Here is a 10,981-nt window from a genome sequence, read left to right on the forward strand (position 1 = left end):
GTACCTTTCACATTAGCGAGACCCTACTCCTCTCCCAACCACCAAACCTCCTCCCCTAAACAGTTCTGTGAATCAGAGGTGGAATTGTCACAAATACCCAGATTTCAAACAGAGCCCACAGAAAGGGGGGTCACTCACTGCACTGAGACACACAGATCAATTTCCCTTATCTTTACCCTGACTGCTTCACCATGAAAATAAGCACTTCCCACCTGCCCAGAGAGCAGCTGACGGGATCAGGGCACATCCCATATTGAAGGCAAGGGCATAAGAAAGCGGGACTTTTTCTACCTCCTGCTGTGTCATCCTGCCTTTTCAAGCCTGCCCCACATGTATGTTCTGATTCTGTGACTGTTGTGAGCCTGTCTCATTTGAGTTCAAATACACTGAACAAGGAAAGGAAAGCATATTCCATCATATGGAATTAGATGACTGCCCTTGATGAAGGCTGAACCTCCCTGGAGCAGGCCTCCACCACTGGTCCTGGGATTTCTAAGGGGACAGCCCCTTCCCCCAGGACCGAGGCTGGAAACCAATATTCACATGTGGCTATTATCCACTCATGTACACCATTCCCACATTTCTGGGGCATTGTCCAACTTGCTCTCGCCCAGGGGCTCCTGGAGTGGTTCTAGCTTTAACAGGAAGCTCATTAGAAGCCAAGAGCTAAAGAAAACTTTGGAGTCAAAATTAAGGTTTTAGGACTTCCCTGGTGATCCAGTAGCTAAGACCCTGCACTCCTAATGCATGGGACCCAGGTTCCACCCCTAGTCGGGGAACTAGATCCCAAATGAACTCACAACTGAGAGTTCCTATAGTGTGCGTGTGCCCAGTCGTGTCCGACTCTTTTCGACCCCTTGGACTGTAGCCCGCCAGGCTCCTCTGTCCATGAGATTTCCCAGACAAGAATACTGGAGTGGGTTGCCATTTCCTCTTCCAGGGGATCTTCCCAACCCAGGGATCGATCCCATGTCTCCTGTGTCTCCTGCATTGGCAGGTGGATTCTTGACTACTGAGCCACCTGGAAAAAACCCTCCCCTGCCACAACTAAAGGACCCGAGTGCAGGCAAATAAAATAAAATAAAAACAAGAGGGAAAGACCCAACATTAAAAAAAAAAAATTAAGGTCTCATCATGGCTCACAGTGGCTCAGGATCTGATTGTGACTGACACACCAAGCTGACACACCAGGGTGACTGAATTCTCCCTCTTGGCTCTAAGTTCTTTCTACAGACCTGGCCCAGATTTCTCAACAACCCAAATTAATACTGCCCAGAACACTCAAGATGGGAACCGAGGCGGCAGCCTATAAAAGATCAAAGGAAGGACAGGCGGCACAGCCTGGGCTTTGGTGCCAGAGCACCAGGGCCCCCATCCCAGGTGTCCCAGCTGTCTCACCATTTCCTAGTCCATCAAACAGTAATAATAAATCATGCTCTCACAGGGCCATGGAGAGGATTAAATGTGACAGCGCAGGTGAAGCACTTAACCCACCTTATCATGCAGAAGCTGCTCAACCAAGGAGAGGCTGTTTACACCCATTCCACGTACCAATACAAGCCATGCTATGCTGGGCATGAGGGGCTTCCCTAGTACTCAGATGGTAAAGAATCTGCCTGCAATGCAGGAGACCCAGGATTGATCCCTGGGTTGGGAAGATCCCCTGGAGAAGGAAATGGCAACCCACTCCAGTACTCTTGCCTGGAGAATCCCATGGACGGAGGAGCTTGGTGGGCTATGGTCCATGGGATCGTAAAGAGTTGGACATGACTGTGTGACTAACTTTCACTTTTCATGCTTGGCATGACGGACAAAATGCTAAGGGCCTTGTGAGCTTCTCCGGGCCCCAAAACATGTATGAGACCTGGCCTCCAACACATAAAATGAATATGGCACACTCAATAGTAATAACTATTCAACTGAATGTCTATATGACGTTACACCAACCTCATCAACATGCCTACAAGATGTCGCATTAAGCCAACTTCATTCACATTCTAATTAAACATTCACAAAAACCGCACAACATTCAAAAATAATCAGCAGCTTTGATTTTCTTGGTTCACGAGAATCCCTGGATGTGCAAGACGATAGCTGAGAAATTAAAGCCAATCATAAATTGAGTTACTCACAGTCAAATCATTTCAAAAAGGAAAATGATGAAAATCCTTTCAAATATCTCACAGCCAAACAATTACAGTCAATGAGGGAAGTGGAGTCATTCTGATGTTTACCATGATGTGAGGTGTACGCTAGAGAGCCTAAGAAAGTCTTTAAATCATCTCCCAGATGATGAAGATTTAGACAAAGGTGAGCCCGCATATCTGCCTTCAAAGAGGATGAAAATCCCCTTGCCTATTTAGCATCTGTGAGCCAAAGCCCTGCGAACAAGCCCTGGCCCCCGTGCCATCTTGTTCTCCTGGGATGCAGACCCCAGGGTTCAACCTGAGCCACACTGTGTGTTTCCCTCCTGTTTGCATCTGATGTTCTGATCTGTCGGTGACGCACGGGCTTCCTCCCTCAGCACCCGTGTTCTTGCAGGTCCTCAAGCTCAGAGCTCCTGTGCGCCCCGCCCTTGGTTCCTGTATGACCCTGACCCTCGCAGAACTACCTTGGCCCTCCCTGCCTTCTGCACACTTTCACCCCGGCTGGGAGACAAACAGTCCACTCTGACCACAGCTCATTACCAGCCCATCCGAGGGAAACGCACTCATTACCGGAAGTCAAAGCTTTCAAAGAGATCACTTGGCTTTCCATTTGCTTTTACATGTTTATCCAGTGTTCAGTTGGGAGTACGTGTGATTACATGCCTGCACACCTGTAATCTGCTTCGTGGTGACCACAGAAGGATTACCTGGCCAAGCAGCTCTTGCTGAATTAATAGGACGGTACTTCTAGGTCAACCCTGATGGGTTGTTTAGCAAGGGTAAGACCCTCAACATCTCTGATCAGCCCCAAGATTGGCAAAGCCAGAGGGGAGGCAACTACACTCCTTCTTACAGTCCTGGAATGACGAAGAAAATACAGGGACTTCCCTGGTGGTCCAGTGGTTAAGACTCCAGGCTTCCAATACAGGGGGCATGGGTTTGATCCCTGGTTGGAGAACTAAGATTCCACATGCCTTGGTGTGGCCAAAAAAAAAAAACAACAACAACAAAGCAAGTCCCATCTATTGGCTGCTATGCCCTCAGAAAGAAAGGCCAAGGTGGGGGCTGAGAAGGGGGTCTCACTCACTCTGGAGGAGTATAGCTCTGGCCTCCCCCCAGATCCCAGTGATGGGGGGCAGGACCCCCACCTCCTGGGAGGGATAGCACCACTGCCCCCACCACACCACCTGCTGCTGACTAGGCCAGCCCATGCAGCTCCTTCACACGTGGTGAAGGAGCAGAAAGGCTCTTGAAGAAGTGGCACGGTGGATGGGCTGACTCTGGCCACAAGTAAGTCGCTGCACAGCAGTGGTTGACCGGTGGGTCCTAGGTGAGGAGGCAGGGAGAGGTCGGGGGGCAGGGGAGGTGAGGCAGGGACGGAGCACAGGTCACCCGCAGAGTGACACAGGCGAGGCCGCCCCCTGCCCCCCAGCCCAACAGACGCTCAGGAACTCGCTCTTATCAGATCCTGCACAGACCACAGGAGCTGCAAAGCCATGGGGCACCGGGGCACTGCGAGCCCGCCCCACCCTGGCTCCCCTGAGCCGGAAGTAGAGCTGGGGCCCCTCCAGCAACAGCAGCAGCAGCAGCAGCAGCCAAAGGCCTTGGAGCCTCGGTGCTGCCCAGGGAGACCCTGCCCCACAAGGCAGCATCAGGACCCGGGGAAGAGGCACTCACCCACCCAGAATCATAGCAGGCTCGAAGCTGGAGCCTCTGAACCAGCTTCCAGGGGTCAGTGAGCCCTGGAGGCACAGGAGAAATGAGGGTGTGTGCGCACACACGTGATTTACCTGGGACATGAATCCACGCTTCTCATCAGACTTTCCTAAGGATCCATGACCCTGCCCACCCCTGCCCGTCAAAAGCCAGGAGTGAGCCCTGTTCCAGGAAGGTCTTTGTTGCAATTAACAGAGAGCCAGGCCACAAGCTGGAAGTGTAAGTGAACAGGACCCTATGGGGCCTTCCGCAGACAAAGCCTCCCCACCCCCACCCCCCTCCCCGTATCCTCTGCTTGAGCTCCCCTCTGAAGTACCCAGATAATAGTATCTGATGAAAATTTCCTGAGTTGTTTTGCAGATGTGAACCCCATCCCCCCAACAAGCAGCAGCAAACGGAAGAAGGACTAGACGACCTTGAGTACGTGGTCCCATGTCTCCTGAAGCCCGAGGTCGACCACTAACATGAATTCCCACGACACCATCAACCCGTCAGAGAAACGTGCACCCTGAGGCCCTCAACCCTCTCATCTGCCCTTAATAACGCTTTGCTGAAACCCTTCAGGGAGCTTGAGACTCCTGAAGGCCGTGAGCCACCTCATCTCCCTGCATGGCCTTGCAGTAAAGCTTTCTCTGCTCCTGACTCCCACGTTTCAGTTTGGTTGGCCTCAAGGGTCAGGCCAGGACTCCCATTAACAGAGGTGGAGCTGGCTGTGTGGAAGAGGAGGACCCGCAAACAAAGCAGGGAGGTGGGTGGAGTCAAAGGCCAGCATCCATCTTTTTCTAGTTGGCCTGAGAACTGGCCCTGCTGCTGCGACATCAACTGCAGAAGCTTCCTCTGTGTTAGCTTCTCTGAAGATGGATGTTCCCAACACCAGCCCACAAGGACGAGCACCCTTAGCGGAGGCCACACGCACTACGGCCAGGCTGCTGCTGCTGGTGCAACAGGTTCCTCGGGGACGGGACACCTAGGGGTTAACAAGAAATAACCTGGAATGCCGAATTTGATACCAGCACAGGCTAAATGTTTTTGTTTTTTTTTTTCTGGGAAAACCCCTGCTTTTTGGCACTGGGTCAGGCAGCAAGCAGTTCAAGGCTCTCCTCTCCGAGAAACCTGACCCATTGGCAGCTGTGGGTTTTGCAAAACCCATCCCCGCCTGCCTCTCCCCTCCACGGAGGGTACAAGGCAGGTCCCTCCTGCTAAAGGAAGCAGCCTCCCAAGCCGAGAATTCGAGAAACCCTCGTCCGAGCTGCATTTATAAATCACGATTCTGCAAGAGACTGTAGTCCCTCTTCTCCCATCAGGAAGGAGAAAAAAAAAAAAACCCTCTCAAATGGGAGATGGTTTAGAGTTTCATTAATCTTGGGGTTCTCTGCTCCCTGCTCTCTGAATTCTCTCTCTTCCAACCTCCTAGTGAAATGACCTAATGAGCTCACAGCAAGACAGGACAGGACAGGACAGGAGAGGGGAGGGCCCAGGGCCCTGGCCGGAGGGGCCTCTGGGAGCCAGCCACATTCTGACCACAAAGCATGCAAATTGCCTGCTTTCCTAAGCCCTTCGCCTCTCCCGGTCCTGCCCTCCTCGCTCTAAGGCTCCCAAACACTGTCCTGCACCCAGTCTCCTCTGCTGGACTCCCACCTGCAACCCCTGCAGTTGCCTTCCCCTTTGGCCCAGCTGAGATGGGAGGGCTGCCCAAGGACCCCCAAAGCTTATTATGAGATGGACAGGAGCCACTCAGATCAGAGCCCCATCCCCTGAGGAGGGGAGAATGTGGACAAGGAAGCCGAGGTCCCCAAGAGGGCTGAGTGAGGGCCTTCCAGAACCTCGCTGCTGGCTGGGGGCCACTTGGCTTTCCTTGCTGGACAAACAGTTCCTCTTTCTAGCAAGGCTCTAAATCCCCCGGCCTTTTTTTTTATCACTGCTGCATCACAGGTCAGCGCCGGTGCCTGCTCCAATGAGGAGCCACTACACAAAGCTGAATTCAGCAGCTATGAGTGGGCACCATCCACTTGGAGCCCCCCAGGCCCCACCCAGGTCTCAGCCCAGAAGAGGGGTTGCTCTCGCCTCTTCTGTGCAGACTGGACCAGGGGATGGGCTGTCGGCTGGCCTGCCAGCCCCTTCAGCTGCTCTCTGGCTGCTGAGTGGTTGGGGCCCTCCCAGGCTCCCCTCCACAGTGATCCGGTCCCGCCCATGGATAAGCTTTCAGTGCCGCCCCAACGCTTTCTGAGCCATGCCAGTCAAACCATACACTTTGAGAGAGTCCTTTACAGTCACTGGGTTTTTTGCTGTTGTGGTTGTGTTCCTTTTGGTCCCAGTTAAAAAAAAAGATCATGTCCCAGTCTTTGCCCACCCACCTCCCATCCCACCTTTGCAGGAGATGGCAGTATCACTGACTGATGGGTCCCAGAAGTGAGAGGCTGCAAGACCACCCTCCAAGAACCTGCTGCCACAGGCCACCCGGCCCCGGTCAGTTAAAGGCTTCCACGGGCACATGGGGAGCACATCATAGCCCAGCAACACCCCCAGGAGCTGATGCCCAAGGTGTGTGCTTCCTCTAGTTTAGATACTATACCTACTTACAAACCATGAAGTCCCAGAGCTCCAGGCCGACATTACCTTCGAGATGTAGGTCAGCTGCAAAGATCCGACAGCTCCTGCCCCAATTGCCAGGTTCTGAAAGACATGGGTTTTGCATTTGAAGAAGGATGCTATGCGAGGCAGTGGATACAGGACTACGGAAGGCTGAGAGTCTCATTCTGTTGATGCCACTTTCTGGCTTTGCAATCTTGACTAGTCACTTACTTTTTTTTTTAGCTTTTGATTTTATTTTGGAGTACAGCTGATGAACAATGTTGTATTCGTTTCAGGTGTACAACAAAGTGATTCAATTATACAGACGTGCGTGCTGTCCCTTCAGTCGTGTCCAACTCTTTGCAACCTCAAGGGCTGTAGCCTGCCAAGCTCCTCTGTCCATGGGATTCTCCAGGAATACTGGAGCGGGTTGCCATTTCCTACTCCAGGGGATCTTCTCAACCCAGGGATCAAACCCATATCTCTTACCATCTCCTGCACTGGTAGGCAGGTTCTTTACCACTAGGATCACCTGGGAAGCCCTAAGCCCTTCAATTGTACATGTATCTATTCTTTTTCAAATTCTTTTCCCAATGAAGTTGTTACAGAATATTGAGCAGAATTTCCTGTGCTATACAGTAGGTCCTTGTTGGTTATGCATTTTAAATACAGCAGTGTGTACATGTTCATCCCAAACTCCCTAAATATTCCCCCCCCACCATCTCCCCATAAGTTTGTTCTCTAGTCACTTACCTTTCTTCACCTCACCACAGTGATAATTCTTGCCACGGTATGTGGACTTAACATTTCCCTTAGCCTCATTTATTTCAGAGATGTATTCTAGTACAGTGGTTAAAAGTGGGGGCTCCACCACTTTGTGAATAAGTTCCTTCATCTCTAAGCCTCAGTTTTCCCTTCTGTAAAAACAGGGATCATAATAGTACCTACCTCACCAGACAGTTCTAAGGATGAGTTAATAGACAAGACCACTTGCAGGAACTTCCCTGGTGGCTAAGACTCCATGCTCCCAATCCAGGGGTCTTTCGAGCCCTGGTCAGGGAACCCATCCCACGTGCCACAACTAAAGAAGAAAAAAACCCTGCGTGCCACAACTAAAGCTCTCTCGTGCCGCAGCTAAGACCCGGCACAGCCAGATAAATAAAGTAAATAAATATTAAAAAACACTGGGGATTGTCCCTGTTTAGAGTTATATAGTCATCTTTATGACTCTGAACAAGTGTTAGCTAGTTTATATATATATATATATATAAAATAAAATACATATTGTCCTGACTGCTCTGATATCCCTGTTGGCTTTATCTTGTTTGATGACACTTCAAATTCTCTTCTTAATAAATATGGTACAGAGTAACACAATATAGGGGGAAAAAAGGAAATAAAAACATGTATCTTCAGTCTATTTCAAAGGGCAGGTATGAGTACTAAAATGGAATGGTATCTGTACAGTATAAAAAAAATAAATGCAGCATCAAGAAACTCACAGGCACCTTGTCTGGCAACATTCTACCCTGACACAGTCTCTTGGCTCTCTAACTGCTCCACTGTCAGAAATGAAGGGATGAAAACACAGGGGTGGGAGCGTACCAAAGAAACGGCCGTGGTTAGAAATCACAGCTGGACAGTTTCTCACATATAACTTGGCGAATCCACTCCCACGGGACCTGAGCTCCTGGTGACCTCTTAAACTATTGCCGTAAGCCTCAAAGAATAACCTGGGAGCCCCTATTTTGAAGACCTGGGGTCATCTCTAAGCAATAAACAAAGGCAAATCTAGAATAATGGCTGCAGATCATTGTTCAGTCACTCAGTCATGTCCGACTCTTTGCAACCCCATGGACAGCAGCACGCCAGGCTTCCCGGTCCTTCACTATCTAGTAAATTTCCTAAAGGGTCAACAGCGGGATGACTTGTCATTCCAGGAGCCTGCCCTTAAGAAATATCTTAGATAGCAGGGAAGAGTCCTTCCAAGTGCAGCAACCTAAATTCACAGGCATCACTGAAGTAAGGCAGTGTGTGAAGCTTCCTACTCATAAGAAAATGGATGGAGATAAAACCGCGATAAAAGGATTCTCAGAGCCCTAGAAATTTAGAGAAAGAGATCCAGAAAGGACATCTCCTCTCTTTTGCAAACGAGGCCATAAGTCTAAAAGCTGCCCTTGAGTATCTGAATCAGCATTTTGAATATGGACAACTGGATTTACACATTTTTTAAACTACATAATGACTGCATTGTTTGGTTGGTTTTTTTAAAAGAAAACTCTCTGTTGGGTAACCACAGATAGGCCTAGTACCTCTAAGTGTTAGTCGCTCAGTCATGCCTGACTCTGCAACACCATGGACTGTAGCCTCTCCAGGTTCCTTTGTCCATGGGATTCTCCGAGCAAGAATACTGGAGTGGATAGCCGTGCCCTCCTCCAGGGGATCTTCCCCACCCAGGGATCGAGCTCAGATCTCCCACATTGCAGGCAGATTCTTTACCGTCTGAGCCACCAGGGAAATCTATACCCCCTAAATCCAATTCCAAAAAGGAAACACAGCACCCCAAAAGGCCAGTGAGCAGCTGACAGTGCCTCTGAGAAGGCTGTGAACCACCCAAGGCAGACAGCTCTGCAGGGAGAGGCTGCCCACAGCTGGCTGCATCTGCACAGCCTCGGGGACACACCGCCACCAGCCACCGTGGACACTGGCCCCCTGGCCCACCCCCAGCCCCTGTTGTGTACTTGAGGGAAGTGAGTCGTGTGTTGAGGGGACCTGCCCGAGGTCACACACCTGGCTCGGCTTCTCCTGACTTCCACCCCGAAGCCCTAGAAGCAGCATATTGCCATGTCTAACTTAAGTGGCTGGAATTCTAGCTTAGACATCACTGTCCTAGACCCGCAGGCAAGTTCCTCTACCTAGAAGATGGGGCTCATCAGCCCTGTTTCCTGGGCTGGTCGTGAGAGTTACATAAGGGTAAACAGCGGCGCCCAGCCCAGGGCAGCTTCCATCCCCGACCAGCGGCGCTAATTACCAGACGCAGACGCCAAGTCTTGGAGCCGTTCTTGCCCAACTCAGTCTCCTCACCCCAGACCACAGCCGGAGGCCTCCAGAGCCCTAGCTGGAATTACGAGCGATCAAGTGGGATTTGAGGAGCCACTCAAGACACAAACCCACACGTCCTGCCAGATATGAACCCATCCCACTGCAACGACTTCATCTCCCCTCCACCCTCCGGAGGGAGGGTGGTCCACCCTCAGCCCCGGCTGCTCTCAGCTCTCTGGCTTTGAAGAGGACACAGTCGTTCTCCCAGCCCAGCAAGCCCAGGGTAGAGGTGTCCCCAGCCCCTCACCATGGTCCTCCCTCTGCCTGCCTGCTCCTAGGATCACAGGCACCTCCCTGCACCACCAGAGGCCAGGAAAATCTGACGCATGTCTGAAAATGCAGTTCCCCCGCTCCACCCCCAACTGTGCTCCTCACCCAGGGGGAAGTGAGTGATGGGGGGAAAAGAGGATCACCCGGGATCACCGAGGCTTGATCCAAACTAACGGTGTGGTGTCCACTCCGATCGCTGGACCTGAATGGTGACAGCTCGATGCCAGAGTGGCAGCTCCAGGCCGGACACTTCTAGGTCCGGGAGGACTGTGCCAGCTGCCTGAGCTAAGCAGCCAGATGTCCGGGCAGGAACTCTGGGAGCCTGCAACTGGGGAGGGCCGGGTGTCAGAGCCCACCTAGGGACGCACCATCTCCTCCAGGGGACGGATGGGAGGCCCCGCCTTCATGAAGCCGAATTGCAGCACATCCCAGCATCATCTGACAGCAGCCTGCCTGCCCCCTCCCTGAATGCATGCACATCACCCTCTCCTGGGGAGCTTGTTTTAAAAGACCCACCCGAAAAACACTGAATCAAAATCAACTGGAAGGCAGTCAGAACGTGCTGGAGTTGTTTGCCACATGGCTTGTTGGATTTTGGTTCCTCAGCCAGTAACTGAACCCTGGGCCCTCAGCAGTGACAGCCCACTAGACTACCAAGGGAATTCCCAGAACATGCACATTTTTTAAATGTCCCCAAGTGATCCCTCAATGGGCCCAAGTTTGAGAACAATTGGTTTACAGGACAAAATCTAGCCCTGGATTTTTTTTTTTTTTTTGGCCATACCTGGTGGCTTGAGGGATCTTAGTTCCTCAATCAGAGATAGAACCTGTGCCCCTGGCAGTGAATGCACCGAATTAACCGCTGGACCACCAGGGAATCCCCCAGCCCTGAGTTTTATACTGGAGGGTATTTTACTATGCCTTTACGTCTCTTTTTGCTAGATTTTAAGCACACTGAGGACAAGAGTAGAGTCTTCTTCCCCTACCCAGGAGACTCTTTGATTTTTAAATGAAAACACAATTTGCATGGTGGTTAAGTTCCCAAACCAGCCCTCAAGTTGGGAAGATCCCCTGGAGGAGGAAATGGCAACCCACTCCCGTATTCCTGCCTGGAGAATCCCATGGACAAAGGAGCCTGGTGGGCTACAGTCCATGGGGTCGCAAAGAGTCAGACA

The 10,981-nt window shown here is 51.4% G+C and overlaps 1 protein-coding gene across 1 annotated transcript in view; it reads right to left on the minus strand.

The window, feature by feature from the left end:
• Positions 1–10,981, minus strand: part of PLEKHA2 (pleckstrin homology domain containing, family A (phosphoinositide binding specific) member 2) — an 82,221-nt gene that overhangs the window by 25,289 nt on the left and 45,951 nt on the right. The window contains exon 5 of the mRNA XM_010838758.1: positions 6,480–6,536. Coding sequence (XP_010837060.1) covers positions 6,480–6,536 — 57 coding nt within the window. The remainder of the gene's footprint in view (positions 1–6,479; positions 6,537–10,981) is intronic.

The sequence above is a fragment of the Bison bison genome, unplaced genomic scaffold, assembly GCF_000754665.1.
Source record: "Bison bison bison isolate TAMUID 2011002044 unplaced genomic scaffold, Bison_UMD1.0 scf7180017864105, whole genome shotgun sequence".
NCBI lineage: Eukaryota > Metazoa > Chordata > Mammalia > Artiodactyla > Bovidae > Bison > Bison bison.